This window comes from Numida meleagris, chromosome 2 (genome assembly GCF_002078875.1).
Source record: "Numida meleagris isolate 19003 breed g44 Domestic line chromosome 2, NumMel1.0, whole genome shotgun sequence".
In the NCBI taxonomy this organism is placed as follows: Eukaryota; Metazoa; Chordata; class Aves; order Galliformes; family Numididae; genus Numida; species Numida meleagris.
In genome coordinates, this window is record NC_034410.1 from 57,402,918 (window position 1) to 57,430,767 (window position 27,850).

Below are 27,850 nucleotides of genomic sequence, written 5' to 3' on the forward strand. Positions count from 1 at the left end.
CGTATTAGCTGTCTGTGTCTGAGGACATCCAGCTGAGACTGGGGTTGGAAGAAGAGGAATGGTGGTTGTTTTATAGACTAGGTAGCAGTTTTTGCTCACTTGATGAAAAAGGAGCTGTGTATCTAATAATGATCTCGAGAATAGTAGTACTGAAAGATTAATACTTGAACTTATTCTATTATTTATTTTTGTCCTGATGTTTAAGATATGGACCAATTCCTAACCTTCAGTCCACATAAAACTGTCAAAGAGGAAACCACTGGAAAATATAGTATGGATAGCAACTAATCTTGGTGGTATTTTTAAAAACTAAGAATAAATAAAGCTATTGTAGTAGTATTAAGAAAAACTTGCCATCCAAATTGCTCAAACTGAGATGAGCCTCATAAATCTCTCTTACAGCCTGTTTTCCTCAGCTGTGAATAATACATACCCACTGAGGCTTTGTGAACATATCTAAAGAGATGTTCTGACTGGAAGAGACAAAATCATAAAGTCACAGAATGGCTTGGGTTGGAATAGATCTTACAGACCATTCAGTTCCAAACCCTCATGCCGTGGGTAGGATGGCCAGTCACTGGCACTCAGGCTGTCTCGGGCCACATCCAGCCTGGCCACAAACACCTCCAGGGATGCAGCATCCACAGCTTCTCTGGGAAACCTGTTCCAGTGCCTTACCACCCTCTGAGAAAGGAATTTCCTCCTAACATCTGATCTACATCTCCCCTCTTTTAGTTTAAAACTGTTCACTATCAGATCATGAAAAATATTAGTTTCCCTACTGTTTATAAGTGCCCTTTAAGTATGGAAAGGCCACAGTGAGGTCTCTTCAAAGCCTCTTCTCCAAGCTGCCAGAGTTTTGCCATGTAGAAGCAGAAACTGAACCTCCTGCTCCTCATTATCCCTTATTTGATGGTTCCACATGTGAAACAGTAGGGAAGCATTCAAATATGCTTCTGACTAGAACAGTGTCCTTAAATCCTCTCTCAGGACTTCACAAACTACCAGAACAGAATCCATGTAGTGATGTCCATCTCCCTTCACCCTCCTAACCTTTTGGTCAAACACAGTTGGGGAGACACTGAAGAAGCAAACCACTGGATTTAGGGGAATCTTTAAAGTGAACAAAAAGCATGTCATCTGCTGATTTACATTTGAGATCTCAGTATCCCATAAGTCTCTGATGATATGCCATTACAAGAAGGCAGTTTTAATACATGTCACATAGGCATGTAACCTGTTCTAGTGTCATTCAGCTGTTCCAAGTGTTGATCTCCTGAAGCAGAGACAAGTGAGATGTTAAGTGGGTGTTTCTCATGGGTGTTGGAAGGGTGTTGGAAGGGTGATCATCCAGTCCAGCCCCCTGCTAAAGCAAATTCCCTACAGTAGGTTACAAAGGAAAGTGTCCACACAGGTTTTGAATATCTTCAGAGAAGGAGACTCTGTAGCCTCTCTGGGCAGCTTGCTCCAGTGCTCTGTAACTCTCAAAGTAAAGAAGTTTTTCCTCGTGTTTTTATGGAACTTCTGTGTTCCATTTTGTGCCTGTTGCCCCTTGTTCTCTCACTGGGAACCACTGAAAAGAGCCTGGCCCTATCCACTTCACTCCTGCCCTTTAGTGACCTGATTTGTGCACTAAACTAGTTTGCATGCATAACCCTTTCTATGTGTGTTAGTACATGTCTTTTTTGGTTCCTTACTAATAGTTGGTTGTACTATTTGTTTGGGATTCTGTATTCCTTTTTGAGAACACAGCTTTTAAAACACAAGTAGAGGTGGATAGACAGCAAGGTAGCTTTTGAGTCATGTCTTAAGTAAATGAAAATGAAAGATCAAGCCGTGACTCATCACTTCAAGTTTAAGAAGTAAGAAACTTGTTCTGTAGTGGTGACTAGTTAATTCTTCTAAGTCCTGCCAACAGTATGTTTGTTCACTGACTAACAATCAGAACTATGCTCAAGCTGATTGTAGCAACTTCTTGGTTTGAGTTTTCATGTGTTTCATTATACTTAGATGAAAAGTTCACTTTTTTAAATTATGTGACAGGTTATAATGAAAACAAAATTCCAGTTTGCTATGCTTAAATTTTGATTACATAAAAATATATTTTTATATTTAAATTTAATTATATTTCTTTCAGTTATGTTATTTCAAAAAATGTGGTGACATAACTTAGGATTTTTTTTCTGTCAGCTTTCTCAGTGAAAACTCAATTCCTTTTTTTTTTTTTTTTGACACTAACTGTAAAATAACTGAATGCTCTGCTTCCCCTGTAATTCAAATCAGTCTTTCAGAGAAACATGCATGTTTTATTTTGCTTGGTTTGCCTAGCACTAATACATTGTACCTAGGAAAACTAAATCCTAACTCTTTCTCTCTTTTTCTCTTATTTTTCCTTTATGCTAAGAGGATTATGCTGGTAAGTTGCCTGGTTTCTATACAATGTTATAAAAATGGTAATACCAACATACATTTTTGTTCTTTGTGTCAAGGCTTCAGATCAAGTATAGTAATATTATGGCTTTAGGGAAAAATTAGTTTAAAATAAAATTAAGGGATTTTGGTGGGGATTTTTAAAATTACTAATAGATATGTCTTCAATCTAGCAAGCTCATTGAACAAATACTACATGCATGTGATCATCTGGACAGAATTCGGGGAGCTCCTCTTCCATGTGAAGTTCTGTGTCTGCTTTAATCCTTTGCTTGATCAAGACCATAAAGCTTTTTGGTTTCCAATTTGAATTCATGCATTGTCTGAGAAAAATTTCATAATATTGCAGATCAGTTAGTGAATGTGGGGAACGATCAATCAAACATATGTGAGTTTGTTGATGCCATGCCTTACATAAAAAAAAGCTCAGTTTGTGAAAATCACCAAATACATGGACATTGCTTTAAATCTTCATTGGTCTTGGGGACATGAGAGCCTGGACTACCAGGGACATGCAAGCATTTTCCCCCCTATAGATGTCCAGTCTGTACCTCTTAAGTTAGTGTCTTTGTGGACATTGCTCCCCAGAAATAGTGGATGTTTTAAGATGTTAGCTGCATTCCACATGCAGAACAACAGCATTCTCAGCATACTGCTTGGAAAAGGGTGCTCATTGAAAGAGCTCTTCAAAAAAGCCGTATGAGAAGATACTTCAGCAAGAAATGTCAGTTCAATTCTTGTCTGATGGTTAATGCTTTTTTAGCATTTCTTCCCCTTGCAGTGGCTTAGCGTCAACCACAAAAGAAAGGAATAAATGTACAACAGCCAGTTTTTACAAAGGAATTACATTTGCTTATGGAAACAGGCATAGATCTACTCTGTTTCCCTAATGCCACGTTGAACCACAGTGAAGAAATGCTACCCAGTCCTCTGAATTCAGCTTGTTTTTTTTTTTTTTTTTCCCTCCTTGAAATGTGTGCAGTGCAGCACATTGTTTGCGGTGTATGTTCCAGAAGCTCTGGATGACCTTGGTAAGGTCAAGTATCCAGAGGTAGTAGAGCAGAGCAAATGCAGGGGGAGCAGTGAAGTTTGGGGCTCGTTTCTGCTGTTACAACTACTGGCAAAGGCATTTTTTTTTTTTTTTTTAAAGGGCTATTCTGTTTTCTATGCTTGCTCACTGCTTGGCTACTCTGCCAGGCTTTTGTGCATTTGAAACTGCGCTGAGATGTCTGAACATTGATTACATGGAAGTCCTGAAAGAGCCACACGTGGGAAGTATCAGCCAAGATTCAAGTAGTCAGTCAATACCATAGAACTCCATATATCTAGTGTGCCCTGGGATATGTCTCCAGAAACAGATAATCTTTTAAGTGAAATATTTCTATCATGAAAGTGTTAAAAAAAACAACACTGCTTGGAAGCTTTCACCAAAAAAAAACCTTCATGAAGCAAATTGGGAATGTCTGAGCAGGCATGAGCATATTTAGTCAAATGTTTGCCCTCTGTGTGTGCTTCAGCAGTTCATTTTTCCGTTGAAAGGGAAAAATATGACCTTGTTGCCAGTGAGGCTATTGTGTCCCTGTCTCAGTGATCCCTTTGCCAGCGCAGTTAATGTCACAGCAGAGTGTGACTATGTGATCTCCTCATACTGCTTTCCAGGCTGAAGAGATAAACCTGAAAGAAATGTTTGCTGGCTTTTTTTTGTTGCAATGAGCCCTTTTACTCCACCTACTCTCTTAGTGAAATCAGGTCAGTGGAAACTATTTGTAGCTCTGGTGTGCCAGACTCCTCCATGGGATTACCTAAGGTCAGGCAGACTCAGCTTGGTTCATAAGAACTGAGGTTTGCCTAGCGCAGGATCCAGTCTCTGATATGGGGAAGATCCCCATAGCAGGCAACAAACTGATGCTGGCATCCTTAGTTCCTTTGGCCTGTGTTGCTGAGCAAATTTATTCTGCTGGGACAAGTCATGTTTGAAAACGACATGACCTGGCATGTTTTCATTTGGAAGGTTTAATTAGGGGAGCAAAACCTTTTGTCCTTATTCAGCATTCTGTAAACTGTTGCATCTTTGTCTTGTTTTTCAAGATATCTGAATTTAGATGGAAAGAGAGATTTTTTATTTGTTCAAATTAGTCCATACTAATAATGTATTTCATGAAATTCACTGAAAATTATTTTATATTACTATTTCATATTGAATTTCTGGGAATTCTTAATTAAAAGTTGGCCAATATGGTTTCTGCATGGGAGGTACAAGACAGCTACGATTTGTGATTAAACTCTTAGTCAATATATAAAACGGGAAAAAATCACAGCACAGGTAAATCTGCTTCTGTATTTGTGTGCCAGTTTGTGACTGTAGTGTTTAGTTGTACAGGTGAAAAGAAGAGGATATGCATTTATACAACATAGGAAGTAGCTGCAAAGCAGTTGGAAGGTGTTCAAATACGATGGAGTTCAACTGTTTTGGGCTTCTTAAATATTTATTTTATTTCAAATGCTCTGCTCCTGAGGGTAGATCTTCATGCCTTATCTGTAAATGCAAGTAGGTCTATCTATAACTGCAAGTAGATAGACTGTCTTTTAAAATTTGTTTAAATTATTAAAAAAGTTTTATAATTTTGAGCTAATGATTTTGACCCCACTCTCAATAACTTACGCATTTCTCTCAAAATCTGGGAGAAAGAAAAGGTCATTGGAAGTTTTATAGTTTTGTTAACTCCCTTTCTTCAGTGCTCCAATATTGCCAAGTTTTAATAGTCAGAACTCATGTGCATATTTAGGAAATGATGTTATTTTGTTCAGTTTTTCTCCCTAAATAAAATTTATTTTCCTTGTCTGACTTTAATATTGATTTAAGATTTGCAATCTCATGAATTGCTCTGTGAAGATGTAGAAAAGAGTATATTTTTTATTCTGAGAAAACAAAAGCAGTGCTAGACTTGCGCTGTGTATGTGTCTGTGAGCAATGTGTGAGTTGCAGGGAGGAGTGGGACAAGCTGTGGTTGTGCAGAAGGGGTGGCCCCACACCTCAGTAGGGTGCCAGGAGGACGGAGGGCCCCAGTGCTGCTATTGGCTTGTGCCATGCCCTCTCTTGCAGTGAAGTCTTGGGCCCCCAGGGGGAGAATGATTGATGGTTGAGGGAGGAAGGAAATACTCCCTGCTCACCTGAAACCTTGCTCACTCATTGTGTGAAACGTCTGATGATACCTGATGCTGATCTTGTGAAAGATTCAGAGAGTGTCATCCATTGCTGCCACCTGAGCAGGATGTGGAATAGATGGGTGGATCTGTAACACGAAAGTGTCAGGAGACAGAGCTAAATGTGCTTCAGATCTATTCTGAGGATCCGTCGCCCTCCCAGCCGTAGGTCAGGAGTGTCACGTTTGATGTCTTCTCTGGAGTTCAGGCTTGAGGGAGGGAGACCGTGTGTCTTCTCTGAAAATGCACATGAGACTATTTTGCTCTGCTGGGGTACAATGTGCTGTGAATGAGACAATGAATTCCTAATATAGATAAAAATGACCTCTCTCTTCTCGGTGTTTACATGACATACAGTTTTAATGCAGGCTGTGCTCCTGCTTCCATTGGTTAATCAGCACATCAGAATTGTTTGAGTTTTGAATCTCTCAGACTTACAGTGGGGGGCCTGATCTTCAAAGACAAGTATCTAAATTTAGTCACTTAAAGGCATAGAATTTTGGCTCTGAGCCTGAGGTTAAAATTTACCCACTTCAGCATCAGCATAAAGTGCTTGCTGTAAGACAGACACACTACAAATTGAAGCAATTCTAAACCAGTGTTAGTGTTAGAGCTAAAGGGTCAAGCACTGACAAAATAAAAATCTGTGCTTATCTCAGTAAAACTGCTGGTTCACTGAAAGGCTCTATGTCTCCTATGGATTAAAAGATCTGCTTTTCTTTTTGTGTCCTTAAAGGGTTGGGATTTATATATCTTTGAAAGAGAAGCTAGAATTTGAGTGGGAAAACCTGAGAAATAGAATGTGTAAAGTACTGGTGAAAACGGCTTGTAACGAACTTTTCATAAAATGGAAAGGTGAACTGGAATAAAACTTAGAATGACTTTTTCACATTATTGGAGCTGCCTGGACAATGAAGAAAAGTCATTATTGGATTTGTCTATTCTTTAACTGTAATTGGTGATCCATATGATCCAGTAATTAATGCTGCACAAACACTTGTGTTACAGTTGTATTCCAGATTTCCATATATCAAAGCTAGTTTTGGATTTTGTGTGCAAGTGCTTTTACTGATATTTCAAGAGGATACTGCTGAAACCATAAAAATAGTTTCTGATTAAAAAACTGGCTGATAACACATGTTCTCTGGCCTTGGTTAGAAAATGCAAATTACTCTACCCACACAGAATTATGTGTAGAATCTTGAAACAGATCAGACATATTTAGTATAAAAAAATAAGAGGCCACTTCCAATGAAAAAAAGTCTTTTTCCAGTATTCTTTTTTTACTGTGCTCAGCGTATTAATTATCTTGAAAATCAGTTTGATTTCACCGGGTGTGATGATCAGATTGTACACAGTTTATCTAGCTTTTGGGTTTACATTTGATTGTAGCCAGTGGGTTGATTTAGGTAAGGATGGTTCAGAATCTCTTACAAAACCCTGCGGAATATTAGTATTTGACTGTTATTTTAGATGGAGATATCATTGAATGTAACTCTTTTTTCCTTATCTTGAGAAGTGGATAGGGTGAATACAGTGCTTGAGCTAAAAAAAATAGCCTTCAGCATTTTTTCTTTCATTGGATCCCAGAAAATATATCACACTGTTTAAAATAAATAGCCGTACAATTTTTAGTTGTCATCTATTTGTCTTTAAAAAGTTCTCCAAACCAGTCAAACTCTGTAAATAGAAGGTTTCCTTTTTCCTCTTCTAACTTGTGTTGAAGACATCATTAATGTTCAAGCTGAAACCTTCGTATGGCTTATGCTGATAATTTATGACCAAGTTAAGAAACCATGCATTATATTAATCCTCAGAGAATTCAGATCTCTTGGGTGGAACTGGTGTAACATGTAATCATTGTAAATAATGCTTTAAAAGTAACTAGGTATCCTCATCACCCTTCACAACCCAGAGGCTGTTAATGGTTAGGTAGGTCTGAGACTTGGGCACCCTGTGCTGTTCCCTGCAGTGACAGAATAATACAGGGAGGCAAGGGTAGCATGTGCTGGTCACTCACTTTTCCTGGCATGGACGCTTCCAGGTTACAGGTGCTCAGTGGTGGGTTTGGTGTTTAGTGCTCTACAGCACTTAAAAGCAGTACGTGGATAGCAATTACGGAGCCTCTCCTTGTGAAGGCCTGATTGATTTTCCTCACAGTTTATTCCTCTTCTTTCTACTTACAAAGCCATACTTTGCTTTTTTTTTTTTTTCCCCTGTTCATCAGCTGTGGCAGCCCAGATTTGCCTACAGAACTAAGAATCTCTGTAAAGCCAGATACTGGAAATATAAGCAGCACTATTGAATGTAATGTCTGTTTGTATATTGCTTGTTTGGTTGGCCCTAAAGCTGCTGGTACTGTAGGCTACAAACCTGCCTCTGGTTCAGCTAGCTCGTGTTTTTGGGAGTCTCCAGATCCCATGTGCCAAACACGCCCAGTTGGATGGGCAGGCTGTCCACACAGCAGTCGCACAGCCAAGAAGCAGAGGGGATGTTGTGTCGTGCCAACAGCTATTCTGGTATTTGCACTTTATCAATTGGACTATTCACATGTGGAAATAAGTATGTGTATCTGCAGAGTTGACATTTGTTTAGGGCAGTGAGGAAACAGATGATTGGAGAGTAACAGCATGGAAAGGCAGTGTTATGTTACAGCAATATTGCTATATTCTGCTGTTGCATCCTACAGGGCTTGAATTTGGTCTTTGCGTGGAAGGAAGTGCACTGGGCTGCAGAATCTGGTAGTCTTTGGTGGCATGATTTCTTCTGAATTACAATTTGCACTGCTGTGGGGTGGGGAGGCATAAAATAAGGCTTTGTGTGTGCTTAGCCATTAAAAATTCCAGTGCAAGTTACTGTGGGGTTGTTTTGAACTCAGGCAATTGTCTTATGCCTGAGTTGCTCCTTCAATTTTAATTGGATGTTTTCTACTTGTTGCTAATACAGTTATGCCTTTTAAAGGGATAAAGACAGTCAGTAAGAAAGTTGAGGGTAATTTGTATTACAAGATGTGTAACTGCTGTTTCTGTCTTTGTTACAGTCCACTGATGATAATTACACAGAAGATCACAACACTTGCGTGCCAGCTACATGATGGTAAGTAAGGGAATTTCTTCCCATGTCCTGAAGACAACATTTTTATTCCCGGTACATTCTGTGGTTGAATAACGGAGTAGATGAATGTAGTTCAGTGAGTTGCTCCAAGTGAAGAAGAAAAATGCTTTGTAGAAAAAAACAAGAGATTTCAAGTTTTGATCAGTTCTCTGGGATCAGACTGTCCTTTCAGTAATAAACGACTGTTTTTCCTTTTGCAGTCTCTGCTTCTTTGGCATGCAGTTTGGATTTTATCTTGTATCCGTGTTCACTGTTTAAATACTACAGTGCATCTCTGTTAAGCTTTCTGAAGCAATTCTTGACTCTCGAAAATCAAGAGCTGTATTTGATCTGTAGCTTCAGCCATTAAAATCAATGTAGAAAGTTTATGTTGTCAGTAGTAGTGACAGCATAAATGAAATTGACAGGGATAATGGCTTTAAACTAAAAGAAGAGAGATTTAGGTTAGACGTTAGGAAGAAATTTTTTGCTTAAAGGGTGGTGAGACACCGGAATAGGTTGCCTGGAGAGGTTGTGGATGCCCCATCTCTGGAGGCATTCAAGGCTAGATTGGATGGAGCCCTGGACAGCCTGATCTAGTGGTAGGTGACCCTGCTTATGGGAGGAGGATTTGAATTAGGTAATCTTTAAGGTCCCCTTCAATCTAAGCCATTCTATGATATATTCAATGAGTTGTGGGAGGTGGAATTCAATTGTTTTTTCCCTGGGAATAGCACGGTTGCAGACAAAATCATTCTTACTCTGTGCTGTGACAGCAAAGAATCGAAATGCCAGTTGTCATCAATACTATTATTGCTTACATCTGTTGATACTGCAGTGTGAACTTCCAGTGGTCTGAGGCCCACTGTATCATAATCTAGGGGTGACTAAATAGATCACAGCAGTTCTAGAGCCTAAGTTTTAGGTGGTGGCCACTTACAGACTGCAGGTCTGGCATTTGCAAGTGAAGTTTACATTGGATGGGTCTGTATTGTGGTTTTACCCTGATGGGCACCTGAAATCCACCACACTGCTCCCTCACTCCCCTTCCTCAGAGGAAGAGGGGGAGAAAATCCAATGAGGAAGGGCTCCAGGCTGAAACAAGGATGAGGAGATCACTCATCAGGTACCATCACAGGCAAGACAGACTAGCATAAGGAGACTAATTTATTGCCTATTGCTAACAGATTAGGGGAGTGAAAACTAAAAGCAAACTAAAAACATTTTCCTTCCCCCAAGCAGTGCAGGGGAACAGGGAATGGGGTCTGCTGTCAGTTCGTAATGCTTCGTGTCTGCCATTCCTTTGTGGCCACTCTCTGCCCCTGCTCCATGTGAGGTCTATCCCACAGGATGCTTTCCTTTCCAAACTGTTCCTTTATGGGCTTCTCTCAGGCTGCAGCTTTCTAAGCACTGCTCCAACATGGCTCTGTACCACAGGGCCCACCCTTCAGGAGTGCACTGCTCCAGCACAGATCCCCACAGGTGGCAGCTTCCCAGACCTCCTGCCCCACCACAGGCTCCTCTCCGCTGGCTGCAGCTCTGGTCCGAAGTCTGATCCTGTGGGCCCTTCTCCATGGGCTGCAGCTTCCACTGCTGCACCATAGACTCCTCCATGCTCCATGCAGTGCCCATGGACTGCAGAGGGACAGCCTGCTCCACCATGGGCCTCTCCTGGTCTGCAAAAAACGTCTGCTCCACACCTGTAGCACCTCCTGCCCTCCTTCTGCACTGACCACGGTGGCTGCAGGGCTTTCTCTCTCATTTCCCATTCCTCTTTCCCAGCTGCTATTGTGCAGCAGTTTTCCCCTTCCTTAAATCTACTCTCCCAGAGGTGCACCCAGTGTTGCTCCTGGCTCAGCTCTGCCCAGCAGTGGTTCTTTATGGAGCAGCTGAAGCTGGCTCTGATCTGATACGGGGTAGCGCTGGGCTCTGCTCACAGAGGCCAACCTCGCAGCCCCGAAAACTTTTCTGTGTAAAGCGAATACAGTCTATTACTTCTAGCTGGCTATAGCAAGCACAGCTTGAAGGTCTGCATGGGCTAATTGACCTTGTTGTTAACTTTCGTATTGCTGGGGCTTCTCTGCCCCTGTTATTTAAGCCAGTCAGCTCAGGTATCGCTGCATGCCACAGTGATGTGCAGCCTATATGTACCCCTAAAATATTGAAGGTAAATGAAAAGGGAGAAGGGAATTGATAGCAGAAAGGGACAGGAACATCATAAGCCAAAATTCCCACAGATTAATGGTAATGGAAAAGGCTTATTAAATTGTGAATGTCCACACATGGAATGGTTGCTCAAATGGAGTCAGCTAGCTGTTCAAGTATATGTGGCAAATCTAAATTTGTAAAAAATCTGATGCAGCTGCCGTTAAATGGAAACAGACAAAATAACCAGCTCCTGAAGTAATTAAGCACCTAATTGTTTCCCTGGAGCTCACACCCTCTCAGTACTGAGGAAATGAAATAGTGAAAAGAGAAGGGGTGTGAGCAGCTTATCGGCAGTCTTTTTAGGTAATGGGTCTTATATATGCGCATCAGTAATTATGGCCAGTACATTGAGTACTGTAGTGATAAGTGATACAAAGCCCCTGATCTAGTGAAGATGTATGCATGTATACTCAGTATCGAGTGCTGTGACTCATTCCATGGTGAGTTCTGCTGAAACTGGCATGATTTCTCACAGTAAGCACAGCTAAGGCTTCAGAGTGAAGGTTATTAAAATATTTGCTGCCGTAAGCAGCATCTGGTCACATGCTGGCCATTATACAAGGTTTTCCTATAGGCTTCTTGGGACAGTGAGTGTATGCTCTGCCTCTGGCCCCAGAGGTCTAATGAACTCAATAGTAGGTCACTCTTCCAGTCTGGACCTTATACAATTCCAGGTTATTACCAGTGTGTGAGCTTCAGCTTGCTCCAGCAGCAGGCAGCCAGGCTGTTAGTTCACACTCATGAAGCTTCAGTTTCTTGAGAGCCCGTTTCTCTTCCACTGCCTGATCCTCCTGCTGTGAAATGCTCCATTTCTCACCAAGGGGACAGCAGGAGGCTGGAGCTTAAATGAGCCAGCAGCTTCTGGGAACAGAGGTTTTTCCAGCACAGGACTGTTAGCAGAGGCTGCTGGGGGTTGCTGCCAGTTGATGGCATTGCAATTTGCATTGTCTGTGTGGGAATACTAAGACTGCTTCTCCTGGAAGCGTATCTAGGGTGAAAAAGGGGGAATGAGATAAGGAACAGGATAAAGAGAATATGAATATACTTGACCTAAAAGTTGGGAATTGAGATATATTGCAACTGCCTGTGACAAAGAGATCTTGAAGCCTATGGCTTTAGGAACTTCCTGTTTATGAGATGCAAACATAAGGCTTTGGAGTTGGCTTTGAAAAAGATCTAATGTGACTTTTCTTTCTAGGAATAGGGCGACAAGCTGAGGAACTTACTGCTGAGCAAAATCGACTTGCTGTAAAGTAAGAATTTAATTCCCCCACTGATGTGTGTTTAATTTTATCTGAAGAAATTTAGGATTTGGGTTTTTTGTTTTTTTCTTTTCAGTGACAATAGTACTTGGTGGTCCAGCCATGAAAATGTCACCTGCTTCTTCCCAGTACATAATGGGATAAAAGAGCTTCCTGCTTTTTCTATTTGCTTGAGGAATTTTGTTTTTGTAATAGGATTGTTGCTACCCTCCTAATATGAACATAGCTTCTCTGCTGTATTCCTTATTTCTTCAGTCTAGGACTTGAACTTCTATCACCCTATGCTTGTCTGTAAAGCACTTGAGTGCTTGGCATCATCTCATTGACTTAAATGCATCCTTCAAATACAACAAAAGTGGCCTTTGCTGAATCAAGCCCTTTACATTCATGCTAAGGATGTATAGTGTAAACTTTTTGCCTGTTGTCTTCATTTTATCTCTGATATGCTATTTTTCGACAACAGAATACTCCTCCTCTGTTGGCAAACTACATACTAAAAATCCATTTTGGCTTGACTGTCACTCTGCTTTTCTTCACCATAATTCTTAGACACTGAAATTTATTTTTCCTGTCTCCCTCTGTAACGTTAATGCTCCTAGTCCTTCAAGTTATGTGACTTGTCTTCCCATTTTTCAGAGGGAGTCAGCGTGTTGTTCATGTGCTCAAACAACTTTTTTTCTTTCTTGTCTCAACACGGGTGCAGGATACAGGTGAATTATTTTTTTCAGGAAAATCAGCATCACTATATACTACTACTTTTCACCTTGAAGTGTATGTTGAGGGCCAAGGAAATTGTTTCTAAGGCAGAAAATCAAGCTCTCAAAAAATCTGCCTATGAATTTCTAAAACTGAGTACTTTCTTGAGAAGCAAATATCTTGTAGGGAGGCTTGTATAAGTTTTGCTGTGGCCCTTAGCTTTTTGCCTATTTTTAATGCTCACAGCACATTGTTCGACTGCACTGGGCCTTTGTGACCATATGACTAATTCCAGTCAAATTCTCACCAAACAGGCTTTTTTTTTTTTTACTTGTACAGTAAAAGAGCTTGTAATGTAGAAGAGGATGCCAATAACTCAAGTGTCAGTGGCAGACAAATAATAATCGAGGAGTTTTAAATCCCCTTTGGTAATACAGCCTTTTGTCTTCCCTCTGTTTTCAGTCTGTTCTTGTTTCTCACTCATCCTCTGTACATTCCTTCATGCATTGCTCATGTCTCCCCACCCACCCACGTGCACAATCTAAGCTGAAACTAATGACTTTATTTTTAATCTTATTTTTATCTTTACTCTCAGAAACCCAAATCACTGTTCTTATTTTGCAGAACAGAAAATATGAGCCTTACCCCAAATTGTTTGCTGCATCTTTCTGTGAAATTATTTCAGAAGGGAACGTATCATTCAGACACTCGCATCTACAATAACCAAGAGAGTGAATGCAGAAAATCCTGGCTAAGCTAACTGTTTATTCAAACTAATTCCACTTCAGAATAAAAGTACGCAAGAGCAATTGCTTAACTGTTGCTTAGTTTTTCTGCTAGAAATTTATGTTTAAATCAAAAAGAGTTTTAAGTTGGTTTTTGCTTATGCATGTTCATCTGTATCTTCGACAGGAGAGTCCTAAAACACTGTGCTCTGGGTTCTCTTTTAATCTGGGAACTGTTAGCACATTAATGGAGAGCACTGTGTATCTCACCAGAGAATTTAAGTATTTGTGTTTTCTGCCACATAAATAAAGGAAGCTCGACACTTTAGAAACTACACTAGCGGAGAGAGGCTTGCTCATCTTTCTTTTCAGTCCTACTGATCTGTTGCAATAACAGTGGATCTTATTCGTTTTACATCTAATGCTAAAACTTCCAAAGGAACTTGTGAGTTATGCATTACAAAATGGAAATAGCAGACAAGATGGAGCTTCTCTGACTTTCTTCTTCAGATGTCTTTTGATTTAAGTGTTTTCACCCTACTTCCTTTTCCTGTTCGTGTTGCAATACAAGCAATTACTTCCTTTATTTGCACAGAAGGACAGAGAGCCTCTTCCTTCTGTTCCTGTATGTCTCACATCACGCTTCCCGTTTTTTGGAGGGCCAAACTGTGCAGGCAACTGCTTTCAGAAGGGTGACGGAGGGCTCCTGTCAGGCCTGGCAGTTGTGTCTGAAAAGCTCCCTGCCCTAAAGTTTGCATAGCAACACAAAGTGTTTCGTTGCACGGCTTGGGGGGACTGACGTTACTCAGCTGGTGGTCTTCTAGCCCTTACTTACCCATGACTTACTGGGCAGATGTCCAAAACAGCACCAGGTTCTCACTGTTGTTGCTGCTGGCCTGATCATAACGTGCAAGTCAGTTTGTTAGAGAGTGGATACTTAGATTTATGACTGTTTTTAAGCTAAAATGCTTCTCATAAGAAAATGACAGCTTTTCAGATTGGTAGCATTTGTTCACCTGGGGTTTATGAACTTCCACATTACCCATTCCCCTTGTTCTGACAACCACCTGCCAGGCAGCACTGGGATATAAGGAAAGCTGTGCTTCATCTTTTCCAAAAAAAAAAAAAAAGTACAAAAAAAAAAGATATAGTGAGCTTTCAGCTGTGGGAGTGTGGTAGAAGAGGGCTGAGGCAGACAGTACAACTCAAAGTGTTCATTAAAACATTCGCTGTGTTTTATCTTGTTTTGTTTTCTTGTGTGTGGATGATTTTTACAGGACAAGACCTTCTTTTCTGGAGTATTTAAGCTATCTCCTCAATTTTATGAGCATCATAGCTGGACCTTGCAGCAATTATAAGGATTATATAGCATTCATTGAAGGGAGGCATGTGCACATGAAACTATTAGAAGTGAACTGGAAGCAGAAGGGTTATGACAGGCTTCCTGATCCTTCTCCAACTGTAAGTTTTAAAACTACAAAGATTGATTGCAAGGGAAAAATTCTCATAATTAGAAACAAAGAGGAAAAAAACATTTTTGAGTTAACTTTCCAGTAAATGTTACAGTGTGTTTTTGGTATTTTTTCCTGTAAAGTGGCTGCTGTTTTCATCGCAGGGTCAGGGGTGAAGGGGCTGTATCTTCCCTTGAATTCCCCAAATATATTTGGCTTGCAGAACGGGTCATTGGTCATGGGTGTCCTTTGAGCAGCAGTGAAAATTTTCTACAGGTTCTAATAACTTTGAATTGCAGTTCAGCTCCAGTCAGATGAGGAAAACAGCACGCATATCAGAAAGAGAAGTCAAATCCTGCTTGTAATGCAGATGTTAGGAGTACAGGAATCATGGCTAATTAGAAATTGTAATATGTCCACAAGCTCCCCAAGGCTTCAGTAGTGTTCCTTCAGATTTACACTAGTCTTACCGAGGTCAGAATAAGGCACTCACTGTGTTGCCTGCAAGCCTGCAGAGAATACTAAAATTTGCATTGTAGCCATTTTAAAGTAAATGCACATTAATTTATTAATGCATAGTGGGAAATTTTTATATTTTACAAGGTGCGTTGTTTTTTCAATAACATATCACACTTTTACTAATCTTCTGATAGTGCATGAGTCAGTTTTTACATGGTACCCATGGTGCCTCATTTACCTTTTTTATTCTGCCCATATCAAGCAATGTTTATTCCTGATGCTTACATGAAGTCAAGCTTCTAACTACGTGACTGGCAATTATTTTAGTTTATAAAAAGCTGGAGAGTTGTAATAGAAAGCAGCATGGTGTAGCAGATACCCTATGTCATGGGAAAGTACACATGCTGCATGAGATGTATGCTTTTTTTGACAAGTGATTTTATCAAGACATCTGGATGGCAGCTGGACAGTAAGGCCCGCCATTGTACTGAATACTGATGCTTTTGGCTTCTAGGAGGAATCCAGTCTTTCGTTCCAAAACATGACAATGCATGTAGTAAAGCTTTTTCCTTTCTATTTTAATTTATTTTTTTGTTAGTTTATTTTCTCATTTTAGGACCTCCACTAGCTGATGTCTCCAATGAAGTTCACAGCCAGTTTTCACTTCTATTTCTTGTTTTTACCTATCTCTAGTTAGTTCAGTAAAACATGTTAGACGTAAGCTTGGACTGTGGCTTTTTTTGGTCATGTCTTCTAAATTAATTATTGTCAATGTTGTCACTGCTAATTTTATTGGTTCTCGAATAATGTTATTTTTATATGTCATGAGCACTGTTTTTTTTTTTCTTCCCTCAAGCAAATGCTCCTAATTAACATTTCACTGTCATTTATCTTTTAGGGAGCAGTGATGTACAAGTTGTGTATCACACTGATATCTCTTGTTTTATTCTTGACACTTACCAAGAATTTTCCTATGGCATATATTATTGATAATGAATTTCTTGATAAAACACCCTTCTTAACAAGACTTGGTTACCTGTATGTTGTGACACAGTCAGCAAAACCGAAGTATTACTTTGCATGGACATTAGGTAAGTCTGACTACATCATTTATTTTTGTAACAAACCATTTCATAAGTGGGAAGGAGGTTGAAAGGGTCTGATACAATGAGAAAGCAATGAAATAAAATAGTCCATAGACCTATCTGTAGTTCACACAGGAGATGTACACATGTTCCTGCTGGCAGTGGTTCCCACTGAGGTGGGGAGATATGCATAAAACCTCTTCCAGTTTATCTGACATCCTCTGCCTCTGGAAACTAATCTATTTTTCAGCTTCTCACCATTAAAGTCAATGTAACAATCTCCTCTTAAAGTTTTGTAATTACACTAAAATAATTTTAACACATATTCATAGGAAAAAAAAAAAGATTGCCTCTTCTAAACCTTGATTTTTATGCTTTGTTCGTTATTTGACACTTGGATCAGTGGGGTTGGGAGGTTAAAGTAAGTCATCCTCAGGCTTACACTCAGCCTGGCTCAGGATTACAAATATGTTACGGTGTAAGCAGACCTCTCTTTTGTTATGGGACATCTTCTTCACGTGCATCTATATTAGAAAGCTATGGTTCTTGGGGGGAACTGCGGTTAGGACCCAAAAGCTTCTGCAAGGAAAAGGAAAAGAGAAAGAAGAGAGCTCATTATTGAAGCCAAAGAAATTTGCTTCTCTCAGTATTAGAATCCAACTAGCCTGGTGGTCAAAATAATCTTTCTATTTTACCTTCTTCCTTTTAGAAGTCACCTTTCCTGTCTGTGTGTGAGGATTCAAATCCTTCTTGTCTAGGCTAAAAATTGTGAGATTGAATTTTTTGCTGATATTGCAAGACTTTGTGTGTAGGTAGATTCTACAGAGACAGATACATTTGGATCTGAGAATATCATTGAGAGAGCATGGAAAGAACTGGGGAAATTAATTGTGATGCTGTGATTAAACTGCTGAAAATAAAATTGACAGATCTAGAAAAAAACATTGAGGATTAGCATCTCTGGGGTGGGAAAGGCTTTGAGATAAAGCATTGTTTGTTGAGAAAGTCTTTTAAGAGGTACCCAGTATTAAATTGTCAAGCATCATAGTTAACTAGCAGGTCATTATAGAATCATAGAATCACAGAATTGCTCAGGTTGGAAAAGGCCTTCAAGATCATCAAATCCAACCGCAACCTAACCATACTATCCTAACTCTTAACAACCCACTGCTAGATCATGTCCCTGAGCACCACATCTCTTATCAAAGAGATTAGATGAGATGGGACATGGGTAAACCTTAGAAGCTGCAGAAATATCTTGCAGTGGAGGGTTTTGGGAAAAGCACACGTTGCATTCTGCTGGGCGAAGTCTCTATTATTCACATTACAAATTCAGGCAACAAAACAGCAGACATTTTATCCTTTCACTGTTTAGCTTTCTGTGGCATGGCATAAGGCATTCTAAAAGTGCTTGCTGAAACTGCTGATAAGCACTTCCTGCTCTTAGAAGGGGACAGTTGTACTATTGTGTGAGAACTGCAAATGATGAATTCCTCCAGATTCATGAAAAGACAGATGCAAGACAGAAAACTCAGTTTCTCCCTGTACTAGCAATAGTCATGGGAGTGTAGCTACAAACTTGACTCAGAGCTGCTGCTTGAAATTTGGAATTGAGTGCCTACATCGAAGGGTTTGTGTGGAGCAAAACCTATATACTAGAGCTGTTGAAATCAGCAGGGAAACCTCTGCTGAACTTCATGGAGATTGGGTTTTCATGAGTAATTGGAAAGCTGGACAGCAAAGATACTTCTTTGCTCAAACCACGCTTTTCTGTAGGACGTTAGCATGTGAAGCAAGAGTCTTGGAGATCTGTGGCATGGCTGTGCCCCTGGATTTCTGATTTCTTGCATTTGACAAATAAGCACTAAGTAGTCCCTACTACCCATCAAGCAAGGAGGAGCAAACCTCCTCTGACAGTGACAGTCTATTAGCAGGTAGAATCCTATAAGTCTTGCAGCTTCTCACTGGTCTCATAGCAAGGCACTGGCAGGCCATATGGTAAATATAATTTCCAACAAGTTTTTTTTGTTTTTTTTGTTGTTTTTTTTTTTAACAGGGAGAGATATAAAAGTTGGAAGACCTTTCTTTCCAACAATAAAATCTAGCTTGCTTAGTAAAGTGGAAAGTAAGTGGAAAGTGTCAGGTTTGTCAGTGTTGCTTATTTATTTATCTATTTACTTATTTATTTCCATTGTTGCTTTTAATTAAGTTCTCTCCCTAGTTTTTTTGCTTTGGGTTTTCTCCTGGAAGTTGTGCCTGTGTTCCTGGCACTTACGTAGCAAAATCAGTTTTCACTCTTCAGAAATAAAAAATGACCTTTTTAAAGCTTGACTTATTGCAAGCTTATATTTTGTAAATGATCTAGAATGAAAAGCCTTAACTGTATTTTTGCTTTCCTTTTTCTTCCTATTTCCCCACTGGTGGCTGCATCTACAAGATAATGAACCCTTCCTATTTTTTTCATACACAGAGAATGGGGCAGGGGCACATTACAAGCAGGATTTGAGCTCCAGTGATCAAATGGCTCCCAGGCAAGAGGAAATAGTTACCTGGTGCCTTGGGAAAGAGCAAGAACTTGAGCCTGTGTAGTTCCACTGTGCTTAACTGCAACAGCAAGAGGAAGTGCAATAAATTAAAGTCCTACTGCTACCCACATTTTTATTTACATTTCTAGTTGTTAATTCTGTGATTTAAGTTACTCATTATTTCATTTGTAGAGATGTTCAGGTACTTTAGTGAGACACTAAGCAATGGGTTTAGTAAAAGGCTTTGTTTGCCTAAGTGAGAATAAAAGTCCTAATTAAAACAACCATATTGTAACTCTCAGTGAAATGGTGAACATATCTTGGAGACATTACAGTTTTTCTGAATTCTGGGAAGTGCTGGGACTTCCAGACATCCTTTCAGGGAAAATATTAATTCATAGTGCAAGTAGAACTGAACTTGGTGAGGGATGTATAAAATAACAAAGGATTCTGCAGGTACCTCAAGCTTAAAGAGGGTAGATTTAGGTTAGATATAAGGAGAAAATCTTTTACAGTGAGGATGGTGAGGCACTGGAACACGTTGCCCAGAGGTGGGGTTGATGCCCCGTCCCTGGAGACAAGGCGAGGCTGGATAAGGCCCTTGGTAACCTGATCTAGCTGTGCATGTCCCTGTTCATTGCAGGGGAGCTGGGCTAGATGGCCTTCAGAGGTCCCTTCCAACTCTAAGGATTCTATAACTGTATGATTCTACCTTGGTCAGAAGAGATGTTCAAAGGAGAGTGTACCCCCTCTGACATATAAGAAGGGAAAACAGGCTTCAACAGAAATGGAAGAGACTGAGGTACTCCACAAGCTCTTTACCTCAGTCTTCACTGGCAGTCAAGCTTCCCATACCTCTCACGTCCCTTAACCTCTAGGTGGGGATCAGGGGAGCAAAATCCCTCCCTCTGTAAGGGAAGAGCAAGTCACCACCTCATGAAGCTGACTGTGTACAAGTCTGTGGGGCCAGATGACATGTTTCCTAGGGTCCTGAAGGAACTGGCTGATGTGGTAGCCAAGCCATTCTCCATCGTATTTGAAAAGTTTTGTCTGTCCAGTGAAGTCTCTGGTGACTGGAAAAAGGGAAATATCCCTCCCATTTTTAAGAAAGTGAGAAAGGCAGACCCAGGAAACTTCAGGTTGATGAACCTCATGTCTGTGCCCGGGAAGATCATGTAAGCCTCCTGGAAGCTATGTTAAGCCACATGCAAGATGAGGTGACAAGAGACAGCCAGCACAACTTCACCAAGGGCAGATAGTGCCTGACCAATCTGGTGGCCTTCTGTGGTGAAGTAAGAGCATTGGTGGACAAAGGAATGGCAACTGATTTTGTCTGCCTGGACTTGTGCACGGTCTTTGACATGGTCCCACACCACATCTTTATCTCTTAATTGGAGAAATATGAATTTGAAGGCTTGGCTATTCAAGGGAAAAATACTTGATTGGATGGTTGAAGCCAGAGGGTTGTTGTCAATGGCTCTATGTCCAGGTGGAGGCAGGTCATGGATGTTGTCCCCCAGGGGTCTGTCTTGGGACCGGTGCTCTTCAGCATCTTTATCAGTGATATAGCTGATGGTTCAAGTGCACCCTCAGCAAGTTTGCAGACAACACAAATCTGAGTGCTGCAGTTGATACAACAGAAGCGAGGGATGTCATCCAGAAGGACCTGGACACGCTTGAAAAGTGGGCCCACGTGAACCAAATGCAGTCTAACAAGGTCACGTGCATGGTGTTGCACTTGGGGCAGGACGATCCCAGTTATGTATACAGACTGATAAAAGAACTTAATGAGAACAGCCTTGTGGAGAAGGACTTGGGGGTTCTGGTGGGCAAACAGCTGGACATGAGCCAGCAGTGTGCACTTGCAGCCCAGAAGGCCAACAGTATCCTGGGCTGCATTGAAATTGGGGGAGCCTGCAGGGAGAGGGAGGTGATTGTCCCTCTCTATTCTGCCTTCATGAGGCCCCAGCTGGAGTACTGAATCCAGGCCTGGGGCCACCAGGAAAGGAAAGATGTGGAGCTGCTGGAGAAAGGCCACTAAGATGGTCAGTGGGCTGGAGCAAGGAAGGGGCTGGTAGAAAGGCTGAAGAATCTTACAAAGAAAGTTTGAAGGAGCTGGAATTGTTTAGCTTGGAGAAGAAAAGGCTCTGGGGAGACCTCATTGCAGCCTTCCAGTATTTAAAGGAAGCTGATAAACGGAAGAGAAAAGAACTTTTTACATGGGTAAATAGTGATAGAACAAGGGAGAATAAATCATAGAATCATACAGTCACCAATGTTGGAAAAGACCTGCAAGATCATCTAGTTCATTCATCCACCTACCAACAATATTTTCCCACTAAACCATGTCTTGTAGTACAATGTCTAAACATTTCTTGAACACCTCCAGGGATGGTGACTCAACAACTTCCCTGGGCAACCCATTCCAGTGACTGACCGCTATTTCAGAGAATAAATTTTTCCTAATATCCAACCTGAACTTCCCCTGGCACTATTTGAGACCATTCCCTCTAGTCCTGTCACTAGTTACATGGGAGAAGAGGCCAACCCCCAGCTCACCACAGCCTCCTTTCAGGTAGCTGTAAAGGGCAATAGGGTCACCCTCTTCTTCGCCAGACTAAACAATCCCAGTTCTATCAGCCGATCCTTGTAAGACTCATGTTCCAGACCCCTCACCAGCTTCGTTGCCCTTTTCTGGACACACTCTAGGGCCTCAGTGTTGTTTCTGGAATGAGAGGCTGCAAACAGTACTCGAGGTGCAGCCTCACCAGTGCTGAGTACAGAGGGATGATCACCTCCCTGCTTGGGCTAGCAGCAGTATTACTGATACAAGCTAGGATGCCATCGGCTTTCTTGGCCACCTTGGCACACTGCGGGCTAATGTTCAGCCAAGCTCTGACCAATACACCTAGATCCATTTCTTCCATACAGTCTTCCAGCCACTCTGCCCCAAGCCTGTAGCATTGCCTGGGGTTGTTGTGACCAAAGTGCAGGACCTGGCACTTTGTCATGTTGAACTTCATCCCATTGGCCTCAGCCCAGCAATCCAGCCTGTCCAGATCCCTCAGAAGGGCCTTCCTATCCCAGGCAAATCAAGACTTCCTCCCATCTTAGTGTAATTTGCAAATTAACTGAGAGTGTACTCAATCCCCTTATCCAAGTCATCCCTTTGCCAAGATAAACTTTTTTTTTTGAAAGAGAAGATTCTAATTTCTACAAAGATGGCTTGAATGTTTAGTGCCATATGCAGTTGCAAGAAAACACTTCTCCTCCAGCAGTCTGATTTGACCCATTTTGCTTTCGTATTGCAGCAGATGCAGTCAACAATGCAGCTGGATATGGATTCAGTGGAGTTGATGAAAGAGGTGCTTTCCGTTGGGACCTGTTGTCCAACTTAAATATCTGGAACATTGAGGTGAGTTGAAGGAGTAGCCACACTGGCATGACTACAGATAAATAAGTATGATAATGAGGAGATTGTTTGCTGGAAGGAAAGTAAATCCATGCCACCAGGCTGCCTATCTTTAATTTGGAGAGGTTTTGTATTTTATCTGTTGGGCAGATAAATAGCATCTGTCACACAGCCTTTGTAATGCTCTATATTCAGGTTGCGTTTGTAAATAGTTTATAGAGGGCTAATAAATGATTAATCAGATGTTTAATAAATGAGCAGTTAATTACTGTAGATTGTGGCTGAGTTCAGTGGGTCAATACATTGCTTGGAGCTATGATTCTTCACCATCTGCGGTGTATTCCTTCCATCTACTTCAAGCAGTCTTCCCCTTTCATAACCCAGTTGAGATGAGTGGTGGTAGTGAGAGAAGCTGTCATCAGCAGTCATTGCACAAATACATGGAAGAGCTGGGTTCCTGCATGTGGCTGGAGTGCCTCTTGTAAATAGTGACAAGCAGGGCTGGGAGCTGTAACAGATAGAGAGAAACCTGAATGGAAACTGGCAAGGCCATGCTGAGCTTAGATGGCAGCCAATCTGGAGCTCCATCCAGCAAGCCACGTGCTTTCTCAAACGTATATCACACGTGTTTCCTGTTACTGCAGCATGCTTTTAATGTCCGTTAGACTTTTGTAAAATATTTGTATTTTTTCTTTGATGCAATAAATGACCAGTATCATTATATGTTTGCCCCAAAGAATATTCTCTGAATGCCAGGGGGATGTGACAATGTTCACGTCTGAGACTGTTTTTTTTCTAAAAGCTGTTTATCTTTAGAAATAGGAGGAACTTCCCCCTGCAATTCTGTAGCTATGCTTTTAAAAGGAAAAGCAGATTAAAACAATTCGATTGCTTTATGGCCGAGTGACCTGTGACTAAGCAAATGTGCTGTAATAGCTCTTCTCAAAAATGAAACAGCTTGTGTTTCTTAGTTGAAAAATGTTGAAAGATGCCAAAGCTGTAACTATCTTTGTACATTCTCTCTTTCTCAACATCATTTATCTGTTTCTTTCTTCCTTTTTTTTTTTTTTTAACTGTAATCTTCTGTACACGTTTCTCCTTGAGTGGTACAGAATACACATCCCAGAAATGCTTTATACTCCTCGATGGTGACAGCACTCTAAGTACCACTCTGAGATCTTGAATCAATATCTAATTTTGTTTTGGGGCAGGAGACAATTCCCAGCTGGATGGGCTCGGGCAATTCATGTTGAAAGGAGGGCAGTGAAGTGTGGGCAATGCTCTTCAGTCAAGTTGAACATAGGAAACAGGAACTCTCTTCTACTTGCTGAACTGTGGGCCCCGTGGAAGTTTTTTCCTTTACAAGAATAATAGGGCTTGGAGTGGGGAAATTATCTCCAGGATTGTAAAGCAGAGGGGTCATGCTGGCCTCAAAAGCTCTGCCAGGTGTGATGATCTGCTGTGGCTTCCCAGATTTCCCAGTCTTATGTGAGAGAGCATCTGAGTCAGCAGGAAATAAAACATCCTCGATTGGTTTGGTCATGTAATGAGAAGAGAGGCTACAGAGAGTGTCATTTCACGTGAGCCTTGAACTGTTTCATTATACACCAATGGCAGTTCTGGGAGTTATAGTTTAAGTATGACCGTACAGTACATTTTAAGCAGGATTTGCCACTTTTATGTGTAAAACTACATGAGAATGAGGAACTTGAGTGGTAAATATGGCTACAAAGTGACCTGGTTTGTGGTAGTAGGATGAAGACAAGCATGTAACAGGAGTTGTGAGGGCATTAGAATGTGACAGGTGCTTAACCGTTTTGGGGGAATGTGAAGAAAACCTTGGCAGCATATTCTGACAGACAGTGACCACTTACTTTCTCCCTGGTGTAAGGGGAACTTAAAGGCAGACAAAAGACACCGTCAGTAGTAGCTGGAAGAGAAATTGCATTTTTCTTGGCTTCTCTTGGTGCGGTAATGCAATTAGAATGTGGCAGTACTGCATTGGGAATTGCTAATCGTTTTTAACTTTATCAACAGAGCGTGCAGTGCCAATCTTCAGGATTCTTGTGTGAAAGCACAAAAATATCTGAGTATTTTCCCTCAGAAACTTTTGTCTTTGTTCCTTCTTTTATAGCGTTTCTCTGATTTCACCTGATAGGACAAAATGGTGTGGTTTTACTGAATCACTGGAGACTAGTTAGTTATCCCTACTTGATGAGGAGACCCTGGGGAGTTGCTGTCAGCAAGCACAGAGCAAGGGGGAGTGGGGACAGGGAACTGCCAGAGATGGGATTGGCCAGGGTTAGGGGAGCTGATGCTGGACAGGATCCAGCAGTTCCCTCAGGTCAGGGGAACTGGTGCTGTGAGGAGGTACAAATCGTTCCCCTGGGACCTTGGAGTCCACTCCAGTTTCTCAAGCTAAACAGTAGATTGAAAGCTAGGTTCTAAATTTAGTCCTGTCATTATTCTGTCCACGTTTTTCCAATTTTCCTCCTTCTCCCAATAATAATTTATTTTAGTTTGCATAACACTTTGCTTTAATGGCAGTCTAGGGAATTCCACACTGCAAGATCTCTCTTCCAAAAATGAAGCTTTTTATGAACTGTAGGGAATGCCAAACATTAAAAAGGAGAAAGCTCTTCACATTTCCCATCGTTTGAAAAATAATCAAACATTGTGTTTAATTTTACAAAACAAAGCAACTGCAAAATGTTAGCAGCAATCAACCTAGATAATGTCCATCCCAAAATATATTAGTGTAAGGATGGGCTGTGGCACAATCCTCATGATAATCAGCTACCTGAAGGAATATTTTTCATGCATATCACTTCTCTAATCTAAAATGCAAGTATTATTTTACAGGTTTCAATACTAACATTTCACGTGAACTTCTTTCTTAGACTGCAACAAGTTTTAAAATGTACATTGAAAACTGGAATATTCAGACAGCTGCCTGGCTAAAACGGTAAGTGTAATGACGCAGTAATTTGCTTGGGTTTAGATGGCCTGAAAAAAACTGACAGTGAATCTCCATACATGTATAGTCTTTTGTTCTTTCTTTTTCCCTCTGCCTGTAACACTGGGTGGAATACAGTGGTATTTGATGCTATAAAGTTTTATTCCTGCAAATGTAAAATGTCCAGTTTTTATATGCAAACAGCAAAGCCACAAATGAACTGTTCAGATCTTCCAAAACAAAAAGTAATAGCATTTTGATGGCATCTTTTAGGCTGTTCTTTGCCTCCATTATTCTAGTTGTACTATATTATATTTCTCATGCATGTTACTACCAGAATCAAGCCTCTTTGGGTCACTGGGATCCAGTTCAGTTAGAACTTGGAGAGAAGTTCAAATCTTCAGAGTGTAGTCCAGCTTGGAGTTATCACAAGACGCTTGCTACTGAGCCTCTGTTTAGAATGTGGAGAAGAGATTTCTTATTTTAAACCCTGTCTATTAAGGTCATGTAAATACTAGCATAAGCCCAGATTTTGTAGCTGGAACTATCTCCTGTTGCTCATTACACTTTTTGGCATGATTAAAGTTCAGAGTACAGTCAGTTAATGTAGTACCTGAAATGATGGCACAGATGCGTTGTGGTTTTCATTACTATTTTTGTTGTTAAATGTTATCTTACTATCTACTATGTTAATTTTACTGTCTACAATTTTTCATAATTCAAATGATGTGGTAGGAAATGCATTATTTTGACTATTTTCTTTGAAACACATTTCATTTAAAACTCGGGTAGATACACAGACTTGCTAGTGTATTCTTGAACTGGCATCATTCACTTGCATCTTTGAAGTAAGATTTTGGGCTGCTAAAGTTAGCAGGAATCCCCTACTTTGCAATAGCTAAAGGCAGTGTTGTTCCTAGCATCTCTCAGATGACAATGCCTAAAAATACTTTTGTTTGCCACTGAAGGGTGGGCTGATGGTGTCTGTTTGTCCTTCTACTTGTTCTTGATTCACCATCAGAGTTTTGTAGAGAAGTGTGCAATTCCAGTGTAGAGGTTTAACTGTGAATGAGAAGTCTTTCCTGCTGCCATTTTATTTATTTGATTGCTATGAGTGCCGGGAGTATTTTTACAGGTGCTTTTTGGATACTCACTGCATAAAGGCATGCTAACTCTTTCTATCTAACCTTCCAAGTAAACAAAGAGAGAACAGCTCATGTCCTGGTCTGTAACAGATAGAGACAAGATGAGACATGTAAGAAAACAGTGGGAGTTAAAAACAGCGGATTTGAAGTGCAGTTTCCATTCTTCTGCTGTATTCAGCCACTTGTTTTGTTTTCCTCTTCACAGTGTTTGTTATGACAGAGCTCCTTGGTACCCTACGGCTTTAACATTTGTCCTGTCAGCCCTGTGGCATGGTATCTATCCTGGATATTATTTTACGTTTCTCACTGGAATCCTTATCACACTCGCAGCCAGAGCAGTATGTACCTTTTGTTGTTCTCTTTGAAGGCCCTTACTAGATGCTATCCAACTATCAACTGTCCCATTCAAGCAGCTTGTCCCTGCTGTGAGCTCTCTGTCATGCCTTTGCAGGGGTTGATGTTCTCTGCAATTTTGGTCTTAGTTAATGCTAATTACCAAGTATCCCAGCAGTTATAGTCAGCACTAATTCTGTGCATGCTGCAATGCTGCCCCTGGCGGTCAGAGAAAACATTGCATGAGTGTGCAGTGAGAAGTTTGGTAGTGCTACTGGCTAGACGAATGCAGTCAAAATAGCTTGGCATTCAAGGTTAAGCTTGAATCCAGACTTGTGCTAGTTCATGTCCTGTGTGTGTGCTGCCTTGTAATCAGCTCTGTGCGCAGTCTTTCACAAGACACTGTGATGGGCTACGTTGGAGTGCTATCATGTGGATGCAGTTGATGCAGTAAACTGGGCTCTGTTTATGAGCTACCGAAGACCAAGCACATTTTGTGTCTCACTGATAATGCATTTATCACTGGTGATCCTTCAGGCTGAACCAGCCACTTGGGCAGGGCAGGGAAGCACCACTATTGACTTGGAGTTTGACTCTGGATAGATAATCAGGTCAATTTGAAAGGTGCATTAAATTAGCAGTCAGTATTAGCCTCTGTGGCTAGAGCACCTTGCTGAGCATGCTATCTTAACATGTGCTTTGCCTCCCATTTATGAGGATCCATTTCAAAGATGAGAAGCTAAACCAAAATCTGTGGAGAGCTGTGTATACTTGCAGATATAAACACATACTTGTTCATTTAAAGTAACTTTGTTTCACAGTTGATAAGCAGTACTAAATCAAAATTGGGAGAGAGAAAAATCAAG

General features: G+C 40.8%; 1 protein-coding gene across 3 annotated transcripts in view; it reads left to right on the top strand.

Annotated features, from left to right (window-relative positions):
* Positions 1-27,850, top strand: part of MBOAT1 (membrane bound O-acyltransferase domain containing 1) — a 60,050-nt gene that overhangs the window by 28,192 nt on the left and 4,008 nt on the right. For all 3 annotated transcript variants that reach the window (XM_021387263.1, XM_021387266.1, XM_021387265.1), the window contains exons 5-11: positions 8,675-8,730; positions 12,134-12,188; positions 14,896-15,079; positions 16,427-16,619; positions 22,450-22,553; positions 25,451-25,515; positions 26,857-26,989. In XM_021387263.1, coding sequence (XP_021242938.1) covers positions 8,675-8,730; positions 12,134-12,188; positions 14,896-15,079; positions 16,427-16,619; positions 22,450-22,553; positions 25,451-25,515; positions 26,857-26,989 — 790 coding nt within the window. The remainder of the gene's footprint in view (positions 1-8,674; positions 8,731-12,133; positions 12,189-14,895; positions 15,080-16,426; positions 16,620-22,449; positions 22,554-25,450; positions 25,516-26,856; positions 26,990-27,850) is intronic.